This window comes from Macrosteles quadrilineatus, unplaced genomic scaffold (genome assembly GCF_028750875.1).
Source record: "Macrosteles quadrilineatus isolate MER2022 unplaced genomic scaffold, UCM_ALF_1.0 Scaffold_94__1_contigs__length_391377, whole genome shotgun sequence".
NCBI classification, from domain to species: domain Eukaryota; kingdom Metazoa; phylum Arthropoda; class Insecta; order Hemiptera; family Cicadellidae; genus Macrosteles; species Macrosteles quadrilineatus.
Genome location: NW_026542687.1, coordinates 202806 through 226605, shown reverse-complemented (window position 1 = coordinate 226605; position 23800 = coordinate 202806). Strand labels below are relative to the sequence as shown.

Below are 23800 nucleotides of genomic sequence, written 5' to 3'. Positions count from 1 at the left end.
CTGGTCTCGTGGATAAAAATTTTGCACCCTTAGGCAGTGAGTGAAAAAAAACAACACTCACTGCATGAGTCTGGCCGTCTGGCCTCACCGAGTGCTACTTTCACTGGCCTTTTTCGACTCCGTCTTCGACTTCTGAATCTGACTTATTCTTATTTCCGGCCGAGAAAGAGACCAACCAACAACAATTATTAACCTAACCTCTATTCTCTTGCTCTTGCTCTTCTCAACCCGAACTCGTTGCTCAATGCTCACTCATCGACCATCGTGATCGTGCGTGGTGGTTGCCGGTTTGTGGTTGTTCGATTTGTGGTTATTTTCGAAGTTTTGATATTATGTGGCTAGGTTCAATTCAATAGTTATATCTCAAGAGCGGCATTTGTCTTGCAAGTATAACCTACTTTCAAATCATATCAAAAATGGTAAAGCTCAAACCCCCAACTTCGCCAAAGATAACCAAGAAGAAAAGTTCTTTAGGGAAAACAGAAAACATCAAAAGTAAGACAATAATGAAACCACCAGGCAGACAACGTAGGAGGAGAGGAATTCAAAAGAAAACGGTAAGCTATGTAAAGGTCCTAAGTTAGATTAATTCATCTTTAAGTTCCTTACTTGCAGCTAATAGCCGTTTCCTATCACCTTATTAACACGTTTTAAATCATTTTACTGGTAGCCTAACTTAGGCCTACTGCAACTTAAGTCAGCACTACTTATTGGGAAAAATATTGTAAAATAAAATCCAACTAACCTAGCTTAGCTTAGGCCTAGGCATCTATCAGAATATTAAAATCAGCCAGTAAAATGTAACAATAAAGCTTACAACTAGGCTAGCCTAGGAAACTTAGGCCCTCACCCAGGTATTAAGTTGGGGGCCTATCCAGATTCCACTTGAGTTATTTTAGAGTGATTTTTTTTTACCGGAGACCAAAAATATCTACAGAATTGGATAAGTCATACTTTAATTGACTTACTGTCCGAATATGACATGATTACTATTGGCGGCATTGAAGTTCTGCCTTCCAGAAGGCAGCGATGTCGGTGAGGATTGAGTTGTATGCGTCGCATCCGTTACACTTTGCCAAGTAGGTACTGGTAAACAGTGCGCTGCGGCGTTTATGTTAGGTTGGGTTGTCATAAATATATTAGTAAGACTTTCCTCGTTTCGTTATGAATTAAATGATTCAAGATGAGTCATACTTTGGCCCGCCAAATATCCCAGATACAAGCGGTGACAGGTGATGCGCGCGCTCCGGTCAACGACCTGACCTTGGCCTACTTGGAGGGGATTTGGAGTGTGAACGTATGACTCATCTGGTATCGTTTGATTAATAATTAAACGAGGAAAGTCCTACTGACATACCTATCTATAAACCCAACGAAACATAACTGCCGCAGCCCGCTGTATAAGGGTGGCCTCTGGATAATACCAAAGTACCCCCAGTCTATTCGGAATCTTAGGTCATTGGCAAAAAAAAAAATACACCATCCCTGACATAGGCCTGAACATTGCACCGAGCAGGAAATAATTTTTTCAAAGTACAGGTAAACTTACAGTGCCCGCTTTTTTTTAAATATGTAGGCCTAAGGATAGTAGGCCTATATTGCAGTGTCTTAAACCAAGTGTTATGATTGGACAAAAACCGTTTGGAGATAACAGGCCATTACTGAGTTACGACTTGGTTCATTACAATATAAATTACCTTACCTTATGATAGCTCTCGGATGATAACTTCTAACAAGACTCGGTTTAAGCTTTTTGTATACTGGAACGGTGTTGGAAACCTTTAACCTCATCGGGAAGATCCCACAGTACAAGCACTTATTGAAAGTGTCATAATACCATACTCTTGAGAAAGGCAATGGACATAAGTTACTAGCCTATAAATATCCGTAGGCTACTTGGTGAGGCCTTAAAGTTTTTTACAATATTCGAAATATCAGATGGGGTATTCAAAATATCAGTATATCCAATTGGAAAACTGACACTTTGCTACTTCAACATTTTGTGTTAGCATGGCAGTCAGGGGATATCATTAACTACTGTAAATATATAACACTGTAAAATATCATACTGTTGAGTACCTACCTCTGCAAAGTAAACATTTACACCATCAGGGCTGGATGAACATTCCATGACAGATGCAGCACACTGCTTTGGTTAATAGTATTCTACGTGGCTTTACAAGGGTTAACTCATAGGCACTGTCAATAAAACCTCATGGACTTTGAAGATACAAGGCTTGCATTCTATCACGTCCCACACAACAGGTTGGCTGTTTGACACAGGACATGAAGGTAGCCTACAGAGCCCATCATTTAGGCTATACATTTTCAGCTCATCAGTGTAATATTCAGGAAGATCGCTTAACCCTTATAGTGAAAAGAATAAAAAAGAGAAGAATTTTTTTGAAATTTCAAAAGATATAATTTGTATTTTCCGTACTATCTTATTGTGATGGTTCGCCATTCGTTATAAATTTTGAAAACAGCTGTTTTCATAAAATCGTAACTTGTCCAATCAATATTTGGTTCTAAAAGTCAATACCACAATAAACTCAATGGCTATCCAGTGAGTAGTACTCACCCGCAACATCACAAGACAAAAATTACCCTAGCCAATAGAGTCATAGAGTTAGAGCCAATAAGAGGGCCACATTAGAATCACCAGCAACAACATGTGTTGTTGGTCGATGTCACAAAATTTAGACAGTTGTCAAACAAGTCGAGAAACAAATCAAAGTTACTATTATTGGATCTATATACAGATAAGAACAAAATTTCCAGTCACTTCAAAATTAAATTCCATGCAAAATGTAGAAAGATCTAAAACTTGACTTTTCATGTTTTTTTTTTAGAATACCAATATGTATATATCCACACCACTTTTTTGTGCACATTTCTACACCAAGAGTTAGCCAGGATTAGTTCACTTCTTATATATTTAAATATGTATTTAAATATATATTACTCTCCTTACAATACTCTCTATGATCAATTCTTTATAAATCTTGGTTGCCCCTGGGTTGGAAGAACTAGAGAACAATAATAAACAACAGAGCGTTTGGCAGTGGAAGTTTGATGTTAATAAATAATGAGTGGGGGCCCTGTGGAAATAAAATTATTCCCAGAGATCCTCAGGGGACGTCCCTGATACTGTTTGAAGTTCTTCCAAAGCTGAAATCGATCTTAAATGTACATTGACTCTACTTTGCGCACTACCACACTATTTTTAGTGTTGCACTTCAATGTGAATCTTTTGTACCTAGTGGCTTCTTATTTACTATATTACCAAAATTCTATTGAATTAATTTGTATGACACTAAGAATGAAACACCAAGGTTATTGACAACTATGAAAACACATAACAATTTTATTTATTACGCTGTGTACCCTTTTTTTTTATGACAGAATGCTGTGCTGGTTTCCTTTATAATTTTTAACGTTTCATTAACACTTTAAAGATGTTTTATTTTGATTCTCAAACCATGAGTGCAATGGCTATTGTTGCTTTTGTTTTACTTAAAATTATTGAAATAATCCCTCGGTAAGAGAAGTGTTTGATGCGGTTACGATCCGATCACGGCAATGACAATGGGGTGTGAATTTAATTTAATATTGAGATGACCAGTACTACAAATCCTCCTCGTTGGCCAACGAATATCAATTGAAGGTCGTGTCTCATAGTCCAACTTGTTACACAGTGAAACTGTTTGTAACTTTATATAATGTGTTGAAAGATTGTTTATTATTTATGGCTAAACAGTACTATGGCGGTTCATCTATGGTAAAACACACACGACCCCATATGACGTTGTCGCACCTTTCTCGAAGCTGCTATCCACTTCAACTTCAGATTAAAAATTCTTTTAAACCCCTAATAAATAACATTAGCTGTCACACTCTCAATAAACTTTCGTTTGAATGGAACGGCAAAGTAGGCTAAAGATAATGATTTTACAAACATTTGTGCTACTATAAAATTCTTAGCAAGTAACTCTGAATTACTCTACAAACACATTTTCATTTATTTAACCTTAATATCGTTAGATTACTACTGTTTACTATATTAATACTGATTGACTGTCTTAACAACGGATATAAAAATCACCTGTAAGAACTTAAACCTGAAAACATGTGCTCATATAACAAGAAATAACAAACTATAACAGGAAAATTTACCACATGTGCGATTCACTGAATAATATAACTACAACAATTATGAACATAGATTACTTACAAATTTGGACGTCCAACACTGAAAGACACACAGGGATAGGTACCGGTAAGGAAAACTAGAAATTAATTGAGCTTACCAAAAACGCGATTGAATTGGTTTGATTGACGAACGTGAAATTTCCAACACTTGTTTCTCAAAACTGATTTTATTTCCACCTCTCGCAGCAAGTATATCCCTGCGGGATATAGGCTTAAAGATTTAATGAAAATATGAATTGACCGACTAACACCGCGAATGAATTTAATTTGCACGAAACGATTTTTTTAGCTCACCTAATTACGGGGGAGACGGGAAACGACTGACTGACGGTCTGTCTGGCTGGGCCGATAGCTCATCCCTTCCACTCGTAGCATGTGCATTGTGGGTATCGTTGTCTATTGTATAATCAGCTGACTGATTGTTCGCGTCTACTTGTAGGTAGGCTAATTTGTTGTATAATACAACAAAATCGGTACAGATTTTATGGCAATGAGGATGTGTTGCCGCAGTTAAGTCCTAGTCCATTTTTATTTGATTCACTCTTGCTTAAAAATGGTTGTTCTATTCTGGTAGCGTTTTCATGAATAGGTTTGTAGTCACTTACTAAAATACCAGTAGGGTCTAGGCCACATTTCTGCCTTCAAGACATTTTCCTTATCTTCATATTTGACAGAAATTTTAAACTTCACATCCTGGGAATTTTGTTTTAACCTCCTGACAGTAAACTTCATTGATGTCGTTCTCCTTTAAATGTTCCTTAATATGTTCAGTTTGTGTCTCCAAGGCTAGCCCAGTGACAAAAATTTGACACATTTTCAAGGCTGGTTCTAGCTTCGAGGATGTTTTCCCAGTTTCATTAATATATTTATTTTGCACCAAGTTTTTCGCTGTTAAATTATGTTTATTAAATTGCGTTAATTTTCTTATTTTAGCTTTAAAACTATCGTCGTTGTTAGGTAGTGGGCCTAGCTTGACTACTTCATTGTAGGTTAACTGTTTGGTTCTATCACCTGTTGGAATTAAAACCATAATAGTTTTTTCTGCCAGGGGCTGACTGTTATTTTCAGATACCGCACACTAATTACAGATTCACTTTGCGTTATTGATACTTGATGTCTTCGTCTTTGACCCAGCTTGTGGGGTTGACTGCGTCAGATGCCTTTCGGCTATTTCTTTCCCGTGAATAGTGGGATTCCTTCTTCATCATTCAGGGTGATACTGGCCATTCTAAAAGTTCATGTTTGATGAGGTTCATGAAATTTGAGGTTGTGAGGCTTTTCACGTCAGCTGGGAGGCTGTTGAACAGTTTTATGGATGTAATTGGAAAGGAATTTTGTGTTTTGCTCAGCCTGCATCTTTGGACTTCCAGATTTTGAGCTTTATGAGTTGTTGGTGTATGATAGTTTTGTCATTAAAATGATTTATATTCCGTTTGATGTAATTTAGAGAGTTGAAAATATACTGGTTATATACTGTGAAGATTCTAAACTTTTTAAAAAGAGGTTTACAGTGTTCAAGGTCATGAGTCGAAGCCATAACTCTTAGCACCTTCTTCTTCAGAATAAGGGCATCACCGCAGGCAGCCGAGTGTCCCCACAACAGAAGATTATAGTTCAAATGACTGTGGAACAAGGCATGATAGATTCCCAGAAGGTGATCCACAGTCAACACCTTTGTCAATTTCCTTAGAAGACAAATTACTCTTGATAATTTTGAACAGACCTTGGCCACATGAAAGTTCCAATCAAGCCTGTTCTCCAGCTAGAAGCCTAGAACTTTGACTGGTTCATTGTTCCCTGCTGGAATTTCTCTTTTTAGAGACAATAATATTCTTTGAGTCTTATCTTCATTTAGTTTTAACTTATTGCTCTGGAACCAGTTTTTAGCAGAGGTGAAGGTTTCATTGGCATCTGACAGAATGTTTTCAACGCTTAATCCTCTGTTTACTAAGGTTGAGTCATCGGCAAGAAGAAGGGTTTTTCCATTCAGGTCCAGGTCATTTATGTGTATAATAAAGAGCAGAGGGCCAAGAATACTTCCCTGCGGGACGCCATGCTCCACAGGCCTACATTCGAAGACAGCTCCCTCCAAGGACACTATCTGCTTATGGTTGTCTAAGTAGTCAGTAAGCATGTGGAGTGCAACGCTACTAACTCCATAGTCTGACAGCTTCCTGAGCAAAATCTTGTGGCTGACACAGTCAAATGCCTTACTGAGGTCACACATAGTTAAGGCAAGAATACCTCCCTCCTCAAAGGTGTTGTTTGCATGCTCCATGAGGGATATCAGAGCAGTGACAGTTGACCTATCCCTCCGAAATCCATGTTGAGAGGTAGAAAGGAGGAGGTTATTGTCCTCAAAGTAATCAAGCAGCTGAGATTTGATGATGGACTCAAGTATCTTGGAGAGTACCGGCAATATAGAAATAGGTCGGTAGTTTGAAATTACACTAAAATCACCTTTTTATGAATTGGAACCATTCTAGCAATCTTCAGACACTCAGGGAAGACCCCCTTAACCAAGCATAGGTTTATCAGTTCTGTGAGTGGATCTATTATATGATGTATAATTGATTTTAAGATATGGCAAGAAATACCGTAGTAGTCGGGACTGGAAGAGTTCTTGAAATTTTCAACTACGGTATATTGAGTCTTTGATTGGGACTCACCATGTTGAATTGACTCAGCGTACATTCTGTGGTTCTTACATTGGTTCCGTCACTGTTCCATACCTCTCCGCTGGGGTCCTCGGCCAATGACTGCACATGCACAATCTCCTCCACTGACCTGATGAAAAAGTTGTTGAAATCGTCAGGGCTATTAACAGAGCTTGGTACATCCGGTTTAGGTGAATTGATCTTAACAATGTCCCACGCAGCTTTGCATTTGTTTGGATACGCTTCAATGTAGCTCATATTTGCTTTTTTCTTAGCTTCCTGCACCTTGATTCTGTAAGATTTTTTTGCCTTCAAATAGAGTGAAAACAGCCTATCCTTATTTCCACTACTATTTTCATACTTTTGTATCTGTCATGTACGGCTTTTACATAGTTAGGCCTACTATGTTTTTTGAGATCTGGTGTATACCAGGATTTTTCTATTAGGCCTATTTTATTTTTGTCTGGTTTACTGCTACTGGAAGATTTCTTATGATAATTTTTACATGGAAATACTGTGTTAAAATTTAAAATAAGTATTTTAAGGAACTGATCGAGAGCATAGCTTGGATCCTGACTTAGCATGTTATTTTGCCATTGCGTGTTGGCCAATTCTCTCTGGAGCAAAGGAATATTTTCACTCTTTACAATTCTTTTTGAAAAAAATATAATGTTTATGCCAAGAATGATTAGACTGGGTGCTTACCAGGGCAGCATCCAAGTTCACCTCCATTACAACAGGAAGGTGGCCAGCAACCAGCGCGTCCACTATCAACACCCTGTAGTCCCAGGAATCCAGATTGGTGGCCACAGTGTCAAGGCAGGCCTCCCCACTGGTAGGTAGCCTATTGCCAATGAACAGGCCAAAAGATCGTAGGTGGTTGATGAAAGTGGTCTCTTCTTTGGATAGGGTCTCCAGGTGTATGTTAAGGTCGCCTAGTATTATAATTTTAGACGATTTTCTTGCTAAAAAAATTATACATTTCTCCAAGAGCTCAATAAAGTAATTTAAATTAAATTCTTCATAAGTAATTAAATTCCCCATCGGGTGACCGGTAGACTGAGTTAATTAGGATACTCGAGTTTTCCAGATCTAGTTCAACTCCTAAAAGTTCCGGTGTTTTTTCAACACAATAGGCACTCAAGTCAACAGTTTTAAAACTTAAGGCAGGCGAGAAAGCCTCCATTTTTAAATGAAGATCTGGTGAAGGCAGTTGCCAGGTTTAGGTCTGATATTCTAGTATAAAATTCTAGCTCATCCTTGACTAGCCAATGCTCAGAAAGGCAGAGCACGCCTGGTTTCTCATCACTAATAAAAAAGGATAACGATTCCATTTTGTTCCTCAGACACTGAACATTTAAAGAAGATATAATAGTTTTACTATTTACATTTATATTTACATTAGGCCAGGTATCAAACCTATCTAGGCTATCTAGGCCACCTTTTTTATTAACTAGCCCCAGGCCTAGTGCCTGGCTGGGCGTGCCCAGTTTTTTGGTGTCGTTCTTTTAGGAGTGTATTTACAAAGGATTGTACCCATAGGCCACAAGTCTCCACTCAATATTTTGTCTCTCAGATTACTAGGTATACCAACCTTAAACGAGCTGTAGGTTTTATATCTTGTCTCCAGTCAAAAGAACTAACATTTAAGTAGGCCTACATCAAAGCGTTGTTGCACGATTAAATTAATACAGACAAAATAAAAAAAACTTAAACTTAAAAATTTATATCATTCTTATAGAAAAATAAATGAACTGTTGTAGTTTGCTTTTTTATGGATTGCCTAGAAGTTAAATTTTGATCTAATATGACAAGCTGTTAACATTTCCTAAAACCCACTCTATTCCTTTCTCACCAGCAAACCTAAGTACTTGTAAAATCTAATCTAATTATATTTAAATAGGTAATAAATCTAACACATTTTAAATGTAGTAAATATTAAATTAGGCGAATGGATATTCACCCAGTCTACAGGTTTGCTGCTGCATTGTTTCTACCAACAAGAGTCCTGTCACAAGATGTCCAAGGAAGAGGAAGTATACTGTAAAACTTCCTTGTTTAAAGCTAAGCCTATTTATTAGGTGCCAAAGCAAAGTGAAATTACTGTTGTAAAATCTATCTTTAAAGTGCAATTCCAAACATTTCATTTCAGAAAAGAGATCCGACTGGTGTTGTATATCTAAGTCACATTCCACATGGATTCTACGAAGAGCAAATTGAAGGTTACTTCAGTCAGTTTGGAAAAGTCACTGGCGTCAATGTCCCTAGAAGCAAGGTGGGTAAACATAGTCACCTACAAAAGGTATGTCTTTGTCAGTCTTTGTATAAAAGGACTGTCCTATTAGTGACCTACAAGTGCATTGTTTGGAGGCTTGAAGGTTAGACGCTTTCTGTCCTATTACCGCAAAATCACTACTCGTGGTTTTAGTACCAGTACTGTATTTAACAGGCATGCCACGTATTGAAATGATTTTAAGCTCCTGTAAGCTGAGAGTCGAGCTATAAAATAGTTTAGGCACCTCTTTTGACTGTGAATAAATCTTTGGCTTGTGACCTACAATGCCAGGAATGTAAATTTGTTGGATATTTTCATCCTGGCATCACTTTATTGGTGTAGCGACCATTGTATTTGGAGGTTTGCTAGAACTGATGTGCCAATTGTTCAACCCGATTGCTGAACAATATTTCAATTCAATATAAAGATTAATTTACCTTGCACGTTTTTAGTCTTATGAAAAACAGTCAAATTAGCCTATTGTTACTTTCTGATTATGCGACCCATTATTAAATCTAACATCAAATAGAAATAGAAGACAATTTAATACAAATGACAAACGTCTTCATTATCAGACACTCATAACACAATGTAAACAAACTTAAAAGACTCAAGGCTGGTCACATAAGAATTTTAGACAAACCAACACAGGTCGTATAACAGACTCAATAACGTGATCAGTTCAATCTCAACCTATGATGTGTCAGAAAGTGTGGTGGATGAAACAGGTTTATTCAAGCTTTTGTTAATACTAACTGTAATAGTTCTTTAATTTCAGAGTGGAAGAGCCAAAGGATATGCATTTATTGAGTACAAGTACCCAGAAATTGCTCAAATTGCGGCAGACACGATGAACAACTATTTGATGATGAATCGTCTGATGAAAGGTAGTTAAGAATGCGTTAATAAATGCACACAGTGAAAACATGTAACATGTTTATTGACTATTAAAAAGTAAACCTCTTTGTAAAATGTATAATGAATAGCTGAAGAATGTAAAAGTATAAATAATAACAATATGTCTTAACTATTATTTTAGATGACATATTCATTAAACATATGACAGGGACTATTCTAGATAACTAAACGATTAAAACTTCAAATTGGAGATGAAATAGCTAAAAAAAATGTCCCGATAAAATTGTGCACGATTTGCCAAAAGTGAAGGTATGGTATGAATTAATGTATGACCAAGTGATAGGACCAAAAGGTATGAAAAAACGTTGTTCTTTTCCCTTCAATTTGATGTCAAATCTTATAATTATCTGTATTAGTCCCTGAGAAACGGCCGTTCAAAATCTAGGCATTCTCTTTCTGAGACCCTTGTATTTTATTCTCACTCTCAGTTACATGCATATTCACAGTTACAATCACATTCTTGTATATATATTTGTCACATATAGGCAAATGGCATTCAATTAGTAAAGCCAAAATTCCAGAATTGATGTTACAATAAAACAATTGTTGGAGATTCCAACGAAAGAAGAAATTAAATCACCATACTAGCCCCATGTGTATATATATACATCTTGAGCATTTGGCTATTGTATTTGGTAAATCCTGTTTAACATTTTTCAAAGCACTTTAACCTAGATCTATAATCTTAATCAATAATCACACTCTAACATTATACTCCTACAATAATAGCAAAAACAATTGATTTCTGTTTCATTGTAATCATTTTGTTCTAACAATTATATCCATAAATTGTTTACAAAACTGGGACAAAAAACTAGATTAGAACCGGATACTGAGAAGAGATCAAACATGGGCCTAGTGTTTTGTTGTTGTTTTATTAGTAAATTTCTAGATTGTCTTTTTTTAGATTGACATTTTACATCATTCTGAGGCCTGTTAAATTATCACGTTTTTAACGTTTATAAAGAAATGGGTCATGAAGTTAATTAGTATTATTAATGGCTTACAGATAGAGGAAGACAATATTTAATTACATATAAGGAAAACTACTATACCTAGTTGGTATGATGGACTCCTGACCATCCTTCTACCAGGGGACTTACTAATACAGTCTAACCTTGGTATAACAAACCTTGATATAATAAATTCCTTGATAGAACAACATTTTTTAAATCCTTAAGAACACTCCAAAAGACTCAATGTATATTTTACCTCTACACAACGAACAAACCATATCAATAACCTTGGTTTAACAAATTTTTGATGATCCCAGCTAAAATAAGACACCTCAATATAGCAAATTTATCATTGTCAGAACCCATACATAGCGAAAATAACCTCTACATAACGAATTGTCCGTTTCTTTCCCTCGATATAACGAACTCCCCCCACATTATTGCTTTTGAAAAATCACAGTTTCTTGATGAATATAAAATTGTAAGACGTCAATGTTTGGGCAACATTTGTCTGCACAGTTTTTCACATCTTTCTGCCGTGTGCGTCACAATTAATTTCATTCACTGAAGACTGATGACCGAGATCTTGTTCCTGAACCTCGACTTGGCAAAATTCCTGCAAACCTAATCTCAATACAACGAACCTCGTTTTAACGAAATCCTTGATATAACAAATATTCAGTTTGGCCCTTTAAGATTCGTTATACCGAGGTTGGACTGTAAATGGTTTACGGCCCAGGCTGTTCCCAACTGAGGGTCAGGAGACCATCATACAGACTATTAAATTTTGCAAACACCCTTTATTCAAATAATATGTACTTTACCAGAAATATTTTTTTCAGCAAAGTACATCCCTCCTGACAAGCAGAAACCTAAACTTTTCCACTTAGCAAAACTAGCCCGACAAAACAATGAAACACTCGCAAAGAAAGCAGAACTCGCAATCAAGCATAACCGAAAAGTAAAAAATCGTTATTTGAAAATGTCTCTAACAGTTAACAAGATAAATGGCTTGCTGAAGAGGAAGGAGCTGTTGGCTAAGCGGATGCAAGATTCAGGATTGAATGCTAATTTTGAGGTAAGTTAAAATTAAAACGTGTGTCAAATCACCTTAGCAAATTTTCTTAAATGGAAGGACATATTACCATGGCTAACACATAGTCGATGATTGCCAAAAAAAGCCTTTGTAAGTTAAATGTACAGTATAAGTTATTTCTTAACCCATTCCAAAAATTACAAATCTTCCTAATACCAAACAGCAACTTCCCAATACTGGATTGTCGCTGCTTAATACCGAAGGGCTATCCCGCCGGTGCTCAGAAAGCCTGAAAATATGTCAGCCTAAAGCTTGTTTTAGTCTCATTCAATTATTAAATTATATCTCATACCAGATATAAATACAACACAGGAACTCTTTGTTTTTATAGCATACTTAAGGAATGTCCCTAAATCAGTTGGTATTGGTTAGACATTCCCTGGAATGTAAATCATGTAAGGGAAGATGGGATGTATTGACCTCAGGTATGTTTTTGCATATATCAATATAAACTGGGACAGAATTATGTCATGGCTATATATACTTTATAAATGTCGAGGGGCTAACATGATGCCAGGTCAGCTGGTATTGGTATGGCATTCCCAGTAATGTGGATCATGAAGGGGAGATGCTCGGGTTTATTGACCTCTGGTTTGTTTTTTGCTTAGTAATACTTGATAAGCACACAACTTTTTTGGAATTTGAAAAGTATACCTGTGAGGTACCAAAGTTTAAGGGGGGTAAAAACGTACTGCTAGTCAACAAACACCATAACTTACCCGATTTTTATCCACAACATCCTACTCCTAGGCCTATGTGTTGGCCATAGCTTGGGCTATGGGCCAAAGAACGTAGGCCTATTTTTATTCACAGTGAAGTACACAAACACATCCACAACTACATATTTATTCATAATAGCACTCCTTTTCACCATACAAAGTTAAACCGACCGATTTTGAAATGAAATGAAATTAATGAAATGAAAAAGTGCTTTATTTACACAAAAATAAACTGCATAAATACATATGAACTTATAACTAAACATAATCTTCTGCATAACAACACAAAATTAAAAATAAACCGACCGATTTTACAAGTATTTATCACCGACAACGACGACCTAACCTAAAACTGGTGTTTGTTGATTGACGACAGACGATAACTAGACCGATTCCCCGATCAGCTGTTGGCTAGTTTCCAAAATCGCCACCGCAGCGCTTGAGCCGCGGCCGAGGAAATCAGGATTTGAGCCGGACAAGAATTATTCGCTGTTTGACCGCCGACTAGCTCGCTAGAAGCCTCTCGCACGAATTACGATCACGACATTCTGTACCACTGCATTATCCCTTCAGGTTACCTAAGTTCGTTGTTAGACTTTCTAACGTTCCTTTTATTTTCGTTTTAACATACGTATACTCGTCGGCCACTTATTTTTTATCCGTTTAAGTTCGATTTAATTTTCTAAATCTCAATAACTTAGTTTTCGCCGACTTGTACAAAACCCGCCAGTTCCTGCCTGCCAGTGACTAGCGGTGGATATTTTTCGGCTCTTTTAAATCAATTGGCTATTAAATTACGTTAATTCCGTTCGTTTCACGATTAATTATTACTTAAGTTACTCCAGTTAATTCGACGTTTTAATACCCCGAGACTTGTCGTCTGAGTTCTAAACCCCGTCTTTGGCGTGTGAAAGAATCGAGTCTTGGGAGCAGGCTGAGTTGAATAATCAGCTGCGAAAATAATTATTAAATTTATTTTAAACCTATCACGATAAATTATCCGTTCAGTTATATTAATTAGGCCCCGACGACTCTGTAGGAATTGTTTTACATTACATTCGATATTAGATCGATTACCAACGTCTTAAACTAATTAGTTGCATTTTAATACGAGTATTTTCATCACATTGGCTAAGATTGAATACTCGTTGGCCCTACAGAGTCATTCTAAAAGTTAGGCAAAATTCTCCAAAACACTTTTACGAAGGCTGGGATGATATAGCTCCAACTGGGCGTCTGCAGGATTTCCTGAGCGCTTCTAGAGCTCTGAGCCTTCGATTAAATTTTAATAAATTGATCAGTCAAAGCCGTGACAACTTTGTATCGACCCCTGGATTTTTCTCGGCTCCTTCTGAGCACTCCGGGGAAGAAATTTGAGTGTGGCCAGTTCTAGGGTAGGCCTAGCCTGACTTTGGTGAATACTAGTTTATTCCCCCCCTAGAATTTTGCGTCACATCTCTGGCGCCCGAACAGGGACCTATTATGAATATAATAATTACCAATTTCATAGCTGTTTACAGTTAATTATAAGTAAATGTCAGTAAATATAAACGCGAAAAACGTAATGTTTGGCAGGTCAGGATCTACTTCAGTGGGCCGAAGAAACCTTTTTTCTACCATGAATTTTGTTTCAATGTACTAAATGTTTGAAATTAAATAATTGTGAATGCAATAATATTTGATTTTTTAGCGATTTACAGCAATGTTTTAAGTAAGTATCAGGAAATTAACGCAAAAAACGTAATGTTTGGTGGTTTGAAAGTTGAAACTGCTTCAGTAGGCCTAAAAAATTCATTTTCTCTAAGGATATCATTTCAAAGTTCTAAATCTTTGTGAAATTTTGAAATATATGTATAATTAAAATCGTAATAACTACCAATTTTACAGCTAATTCAAGTTTAATATCAGCAAAAAATAGTACGGAAAATGTTCGGTAGTTAAGTGCCGCTGCCTAATTCCGAACGTGCGTTCGGAACTGTAGCTTGGCGCCTGTTTTGGCATCCTAATCCAAACGGCATTAAAATAATCTTTCAATAGATTCTTCATCTTTATTATGATTTTAAATGAAAGAAAAATAATTAAATCTTAACTGTTCTTGATCAGAAATTAGCAGGTACCATTATCAAAGCCTAGGGAATTTAACAGTTAAGGAAAAGGAAAAGATTTTTATGAAATTGCTAAAACTGTGCACACCATGATTGAATCAGTCACGGCTTATTGAATCTAGTGGTCAATTATGATCTAAAATCCCATTTGTCTGCAGGCAGATCAAAAGCCAACAAAACATAAATTTCAATTAGTGTTGATAAATTAAAACTTATTATCTGTGACAAAATTTGGCGCATTGAGTATTTGACCAATTTACTGGTAAGTGTAATGTCTTTCGGGCTTTTCTTAAAAGTATAATAGACACTGGGAATTCTGTACTTTTTAGCTTGGGAAAACAAGGAAAAATCAGTGAATTTGGTTTTATAACTTCTGCTGATAACCCTGTTAAACCTACCCACCTAGACCTTCCCTAGTCTAACCTACCTTCAAAGGTAGGTAGAATACTAGCCAGTATTTATGGTTGAAATTCCCGTCCCGGTCAGGTCTGGTGACTGGTGTGCAACTCATAATGAGTTTACCAGTGGTGCCATACACCATAAACTACGGAAAACCGGGAAATGTGCGTGGATTTTATGTGTAAGGAAAAAATCGGGAAATATCTGTGAGTTTTAAAAGTTCACCGGGGAAAATCACTAAATTGATCTTTATAGCACATTCATATATTTTTTTCACCCACAATAACAAAGAATCGTATTGTGTAAATCGTAGTGTGGTCTCTCTAGTGTCTTCAGTACAGTTCTGCCATTGCTTGCTACATGAACGCAGACATATTCTTATTGCGGTCAAGGTTAAGTCGATACCGGCAAGGTGGTAATAGTTGCTTGCACTGAACTAGAGCTACAACCGAAGGTAGTACTGAATGTGAGTTTTTATATGGAATCGGTATCGAGAATCATGAGTAATATTTCAGAACTTGTAACGGACCTAAATGGTAAGGGGGTTAATTTCAGACAGTATTATAACCAGGTTAAACTATTTTAAAGAAGACCTCAGTTTAATGTAAATAAGAACACGAGCCGACAAGACCTAGTGTTAGCAGAGGGAAATACGTGCTTTATTTGTTGTAAAAAAAAACATCAATTACCACAGAACGTCTTTTAAAAATTCAACAGCTAGATGTTGGCTGTTGAACCCTAGTCGTCACAACCTAATCACCATATAACTTGAAATGTAACCGGGTTGACAGATAGATGCATCTACAGACGATTCTCGGATGGAGAAGAAGTAAAACTAAGTTTTTTTTTAAAGAGTTTACTTCTTCCTATCTTCCGCTAATGTTCTGTTTAGTTCGGTTTTACTTCTTTGTCTCTTCCGTTCTTTTTCTTCCGACGTTCCTTTTGCATCAAGTCTCTGCCTTTTTTTCGTAACTCACTGACCAATCAGGAGTGTTTGATGTCGGCTGCTTGATTCTCAGCCTGTGAAGAAGGAAGTCCGCTATTCCGACTGGCCATTCTGTCTGAGTGTGTGTAGTTCAGAGTTGTTGTTCGTGATTCTCTCAACCGTGCCTCCGAAAGCCTAGTTAAGAGTAGCGTTCGTAGTTTGTGGTGAAACTTTTATTTCGTTTTTGTAAAGGTTCCAGTTTATTGTCGATTTTGTCGTTTGGTGAGTTGTGTAACAACCTTTTAGTTCTATTTATCTTTTTTTCTACCAGTTTTAGTTAGCAAAACTTTTGTAACTTGGAGGCTAGGCCTGACTTCAGCCCTAGTCCTACACTGTAAACCACTACAATTGCTGAGGAGTCGTAATTGGTGACACCCTCTTAAGATAAACGTTCTAAAATTCGTATTGTTACCTTCCTTATAATTTTTACTAATTTTTGGTTTTTTGTGACGGTCACAAGTTTGGCAAAAGTTTGCTCAAGTTGGCCACGTAAAGAAGTAGAAGTTTTATTTGTATTTTTACGTTTAAGAAGTATTTTATTTTTTGTTTCGACCTTTTGTTTTTATTTTTTATTCCACTGGCAACTTTGGACAGCTTTCTTTTAATAAACTCAGACTCTGTAGGACCTAGACTAGGCCTACTTTAACCCTTTGTTTGTTTCAGGTTCTCACAAGTAACCCTGTAGGTAGGCAGGGTCTACTTAGCTTATTTGCTGGCATAATTAGGTAGTTAGGAGCATTTTAAGTAGGTAGTTAGTACCCACAGAGTCATAGCAAAATAATCGGTCCCCCACAAACTTTCCTGACTAGTTTGGAGCTCTGATTAACCGAGACTACTTTTAACATTGAGACTTTCCTGAATCGCTATAGACTACTGGGAAACCCAGCGACCAGACTCGTGCGATTCCTGGAATTTCATCGATTGTTTTGGTGGCGGAATTTCCTGCATTACCGTACGAGTTTTTGCCGGCAGAAAATTTGCGTAAAAAACTGTATCGAATTGAGAAAGTCTATTATCGGCCTATCCGTATTTCAAATACAATTAATATTGAATAGGGGGGTAGCGAGCTGGTTTAGTGGTTAGAGCGTGGGACTTTGTTTCCTGAGGTCCCGGGTTCAAATCCCGCCAAATCACCAATGGATTTGATCTAAGTGACAATGCCACAACCCCAAGGTTTAGCCTGTAGGCTAGTAATGTGAAAAACAATCCCGGGCTCTTGCCTAGCGTTGTAGGACAAAAAAAAATTGAATAGGGCGTAATTCAAGAAAATATTCTTTTATTTACTTTCCGTAATTCAAGCTTTGGCCTTGAGTTTTGAGACCGAGTTTAGTTTGGCTTTGTTCCAGCTATGCGCAGATCGACACTGCTGCAACAGTTATTATAGAGCTGGCGTCGAGTCGCCGTATTCTGTCAGCAGACCTGAGCTTCGATTCTCGGAATCACATCCGAATCTTTTCTTAGGATTCGGTGAGTTTGAGATTCGGATTCAACACATCGACACATCCCTACATCTCAGGAGACTCGGCTCGTTACTTTATTTTAATAATATAGAAGTCACAGTAGAATAGATTAAGGAAGTCAAAGAAATGTCAAAGAAACTCACTTATTTTAGTAAAGAAGTCACTGATTTGATTACCTTTATTGTAATTTTATTGTTGAACCCGTTTATTTATTCCTACCTTTTTCTGACTCTGAAACATATTAAAATGGAAGTTGGCATATTCAAATTATATTTTGGATAGTTAGAAGTTTCTACCCAAGAAAGACACTCGTAAAGTAAAACCCGGGCAAGGAATTCCTGGAAAAAACAACAGTATTATTGGCCTGCGGTCGAAACCTCTTTTGCCAGCCCTTTTTTAGGGTAACTCTAATACTTAGCTTCAAGGTTGCACCTACCCCTTCTCCCTGCCCTACTCAACTGTTTGCCCTCGACTCACGTGTGTGGCGCGTGCTCCTTTTCGAGGTCATTGCTCAACCCCTGCACCCGACCCTTCTATTGTTTCTATTCTATTCTGACTTTTTTGAGAAATATTATTGCTTTACATAACAGTACAGTACAGTAGAACCTTGATTAACCGGGGGCGGATCAACCGGATGCCGGATCAACCGTGGTCAATTTATGCCTCTTAAATTATGTTGATAAATAACCTCAAAAATCCCAAGAAAAGTTTATGAATTGTGTTTTTACAGTCTAATATGTTGAAATTCACTTTATAATTAACTATTTCTGACCATTTTTATATGTGAGTAGGTTTCCCCATTATTGTTTTTGATCTATCACAGTTCATTTGACAAAAATAAATGGAAGCAAAAGAAAGAAATGGCCATCGAGAGCTTCAAGGTCAAGCTATCTGCTTGCACTGACAATCGACTGCTCCTTACACATCTGTCTGCTTGCTAATGCTATGTCACAACAGTTTGTGGTTGGGTGATAAGAAGTAACCATGGCAGCTTGTTGAATGTGTACCAAAACAAAACAAAAGAACAAAACACTACAAACTTTCTCCCACGCATTTGTCTTCTTAACTGTAACATGATATTTTGAAAGACAAGTGTTCTAAAGACACGGTTGTTGCTTCGCCGATTCTTGAAAATATCTGTATCAAAGCCACTCGGATCCATCACTGGCACACAATGAGAACAAAGGGAAGTATGCGGACTGCAGCGCGACGACCGACCGCTCATGTGAACGCTTCCATATGGCTACCTGTACTGCTACGCCGCTAGAGCGAGTGACTAGCTAGCTGCGATGAGTCGCGACACATGGCTAGGAAGCGGGGCCTGACGATGGTTTGCGACACCAAGCTCAAACGCGGCTCGATTGCCGTCGCCCTACGCTCGTATGAACGGCTCCTTTTGATCCTGTGGTCTGCTACCTAGTCCTGCTTACCTAGTCACAACCTAGTCAGCTAGATAAGTCGTTCGTGTGAACCGGGCCTTACTGTATGCTACTTTATTAAATTTACTGTACTGTAAAACAAAAATTGAAGCTATTTATGATAAGGGTTTTGTGTGGAATTGTATAGTTTGATTGTTTTGAGCCTTTTAAACTAAACTTTTTAAATTAAAATTTTTGGTTGGTTCGAAGTTCGTTATTGGTTCCTTGAGTCTCCTTGGGCTCCCCTCCAGCTTTCGCTGTTGCATGTCGGCTGATAAGGAAGGTCAGGTCAATCACCTGAAAACAGCGCCACACCGTTACCCTTGCCCCGAATTATAATTTAGAACAGTTACTTCCTTTTTAACTATCTCATTCTGTCTAGCTATATCGTATTTATTAAGTGACTATGCTATAACTTTAGCTGTTTTATGACATTGTCAGTAATTTGAAGAAATTCAAAGGACAATAAACACATTTCATTTCAACATCTGATCTGTCATTTTACTGTTGTTATTCTTGGGTGTGTGCTCAATGAAATCCGATTCTCTAAGAAATTTAATTTTTGTATTCAAAAGGTGTGAAAAACATGGTTAAAATAGGATTTAGTTAAAGACAAAAAATACCTGCGGGATTTAAAATGTTAACTGATCTTGACTCTTAATACCTTGGTGATACTTATAAATCTTTTCCTGATTTGTTTGCAGGTTGAAGAGGCAAACTATGAATCAGTATTGCAGCAAAAAAAGGAACTTGATGCAGTCAAGAAAAACAATATTAAAGAACAAGAATCTATGTCAGAAAGTGAAGAAGCGACAGACTCTGATGAACATTCTCCTGGAAGTTCTCTAGAGAGTGATGATTCTTCTTTAGGTGATAGTGATAAAGATGATTCTCTCTCAGAAAGTGACGACGAGGATAGGAGAACAAGCATATTCAAGGCAAGAAGAGCTTCTAGAGATATACTAAAGAAAAAAATGAAAAGTAAAACCGTTAATACTCATTTGAAAGTAAATTCACTACGGAAAAGTCTTGTAGTTGATGCTATTAAATCTTTCACAAATTCACCACAGAAAAGCCTTGTTGTGGATGATATTAAATCCTCCAATTCCTTTACTCCAACACAATTGAGGCCTCGCAAAAGTCTGAATAAAAACATAACATCTTCGGTTGAAAGAACTCAGTTATCTGGAAAAAAGAGAAAAGCTGTCCTTCAAACTCCCTCAGAGAAGAAATTAAATGTTTCACTAACAGCAATGGCAGTTAACAACAGTCAAGAAGACAAAAATTGCAATACTCCTTCTGGTACAATAAAGAAACTCATCAAGGCTGGGAAAAACTCTGCAAAAAGTACACCAAAAGAAAAGGCTGCCAGTCAGGGTTTGCCAACCAAACAGAATTCATCAAAGAAAACCCCTAAGAAAGAAGTAAAATTACTAAAAGAAGTTTCACCTGCTACTCCAAAGTCACCATCAGGGAAGAAACTGAGGCACAGACAATTGAAAAACATTTTGAGTTCTTAGTAAATAAGCTTTAGAATTCAAAACACCCTTCCTCAGCATTATCTGTACATCAACTTTATCTGTTAACAATGTTAAAACTATTGGTGATATCTTATTCATTTTTATGAAATTTCTCATATAAGGAATAAGCTATTACCGTAGGTATCAGATCGCAAAAGAGTTAGGAATCAGCATCATTGGTCCCTGGGAATGGGGTTTAGTGGGGTGAAAGTTTAAAAAATAGTAATTTTCAGTTTTGGCAACAGTTGTGTTGTAGTTTTTTGTTGTTGTTTGATTTACTTAATCTTTTTCCTTTCTTCCCAAGAAGGACATAGGGCTGTGACAAACTTTCTTTTCATTATATCACCAAAAATGACTTGCTTTTGCTCTTATTAACAGCTCTCCATTTTTGTCATCATTTTATGGCCAAAACTTGTTGGTTATTCGTCTGAGACATTTGTTGAACACTTGTGTGTGTTACAGCTTTTGTGACCTTTAGTTAGCATGTTTATATTTTGACCAAATTTGGCAAATTTATTTAATATATACTAAGCTATAAAATTTTACCCAAACACTTAGAGTCCCGCAAACTCGGCACTCGATAACCCGGCAGTCTGGATAACTCGGCCATCACATTGCTCAGAAAATTAGTTATTTTTTGAGTTAAATATGTATGTACAGTATACATTTTTTTATTTCCTAAGGCACCAAGGATTTGTTTTAGTCTATCTGATGACTTAATACTGACTTGTAATATAAATATATAAAAAGACGGTTGAAAAGCTTAAAAATTGTATTGTTCTAATTTTTAACGATAGTTCCTGATAACCTGGCATATCACAAACTCGGCACCCTTCCAGTCCACATTACGCAGAGTTTGTGGGACTCTACTGTATAACCTCTCTGTAGCAGCAAACCTTTAACCAAGAAGTTCAGTTACACACAGTCACAAAGGTGGAATTCAAGTAGTTAATGAGTACTTTTTAATGCTCACATGTTTAATTGTAACAACTTTTATGTAAATTAATATGCTCCAGGAACAAGATTGGCACTTCAGTTGAAGTCTTCACTGCCAGCAGTTCGGCATGCTGCAGCTAACATAAGACAGATCATTTGAAGATTCTTAGATGAAAGTATAATAGAATCAATTTTATTCTATGTATTGCTGTTTTCTTAATTTTTGTTTATTATTGCTAATATTATTGTTATTATTACTTGTTTACATATTTATTTATTTTGTAGCTTGTTTTCATAGTTGACAGAAAATAGTAATGTATAAGTCTAACAAAGATTGGAGAATAAGTGGAATATAAAAAGGGAATAAATCTAGGAATCTTAAGTTCAAATAGGCAAATGAAAATTCACTTAGTCTGCAGGTTTACTACAACAAGGGTATTTAGACCTGATTATTGGAAGCAAATTTAATGTTTTTTTTTAAAATTTGTAAGATGTGCAAATTTGGTCTGGCTGTATATTGTTATCTTATTAATGTTTTAGGTTTTTGTATTTGACTATAGTATTTTGTATACTTCCCCCGTGCGGTTTCCGGGGATAGAATAGGACCGCAGCTTCCCCGGCTTGTCGTAAGAGGCGACTAACAGGGGGGGAGATCCTTCTCTTCATGCTCCCTTCTTTCTCTCAGGCCTTTCTTTTTGTCTAACCTTTTTTAGGGGCTCTCTTGCCTTTCTTTGCTGTTCTGCCTTTTTGTGGTGGTAATCCTATTGCTTCCCTTGCTCCTGCAGTCTGTTCTGGTTTTATTCCCTGTGTTGGGAATGGGGTTTTTATTCTCTGTGTTGAGGATACGGTTTTGTATTCCCTGTGTTGGGAACAGGGTTTTTATTCATCCTGAGTTTGGGTTGTTATAATATGTATTTCATACATAAGTAATTAATATAAACAAATAAGTAAGAAAGCAATATATGTTAACTAATATTGACAATAATAATAATAATAATATCAACAATAATTAACAAATAACAAGTCTTATTTTATAATTCCTAGAGAGTCTTGTCCTTTCCTCTTCAGCTTTTATTGTGGTGACGATCCTTTTGCTTTGCTTTTCCTGCATATTTTCTAGTCTTTCCTGTGTTGGGAATAGCTCTCTTGGCTGGTATTTTTAGTGTTGTCATCAGCCTCGACTTCCTCTTTCTTTGTAGTAGGCTTTTTTCCTTTAACCATTGTACACTCAGAATTTGTGCTGGATTAAATTTGAGACACTAATCGCTACTATTAAATCCCGTTTCAAGAATAAGCCTAGTTAGGATCAGCAATAACCGATAAACCGGTGAAATAAATGAATAACCATATAATTAACATATATATATATATATATATATATATATATTAATAATATATATAATTAAAATAAACAAATAAGTAAGAAAGAAATATAAATATGTAAACGGATATTAATAATAACAAACCATAATAATAATATTAACAAATATAACAACAACAGCTTTTTTTGCCTCTGTAATGGCGATCGGCTGCATTGATCCTGTGAGGGTTGTTTCTTATCTAAACTTTGCTCCTGCTTTAAGCATCAAATCTCCTTTCAATATGCAATGGTGTGTAACCTTCTTATTTTACTGTCAAGATCACATTGCTCTTTATTAATAGATAAAAATTGGGTATGAAGAGTCAGGAAAGGGTTAAACTAAAGTGCAAATCTCGTTCCTGGATCTCATAATTCGGGAAATGGTAATCTTAAGCATTGTATAGATAATCTGTGTTATGAATAAATGTTTTTTTCCTAAATGCTTACATTATTTTCCTTGAAACTGATCTAGTCTATTCTAATCTATATTTTGATTAAGAATGAATTGTGTTTTTCCTACACATATGCAGTATTATAACACTAAAGGATCTTAAGTAAGTGATTAAACTCATTGAAACCAACCAACCAGGAAACAGTTTTCGGCTTAGATAGTCTGTACCCAGGAAAATCTAGATTAGAATTATTATTGGGTGCTTACAAATTTCTTGAACTTAGTTTCATAATTAAATACAATGTAATGTTACCCACGTGTGTCAATGAATAATTTAAACTATGGAATTATCTAGAAACTCAACAATAATGTAACAAAGTTGTCGATGAACGT

At 36.5% G+C, this 23800-nt stretch overlaps 1 protein-coding gene across 1 annotated transcript; it reads left to right on the top strand.

Annotated features, from left to right (window-relative positions):
• The first annotated feature begins 266 nt into the window (after window positions 1–266).
• On the top strand, window positions 267–23456 carry LOC128982060 (RNA-binding protein 28-like). Its single transcript, XM_054401100.1, has 5 exons — window positions 267–557; window positions 9022–9144; window positions 9923–10031; window positions 11861–12096; window positions 19905–23456. The coding sequence occupies exons 1-5, from the start codon at window positions 417–419 to the stop codon at window positions 20718–20720; spliced, it is 1425 nt and encodes a 474-aa protein (XP_054257075.1). The 5' UTR covers window positions 267–416; the 3' UTR covers window positions 20721–23456.
• Window positions 23457–23800: the final 344 nt, after the last annotated feature.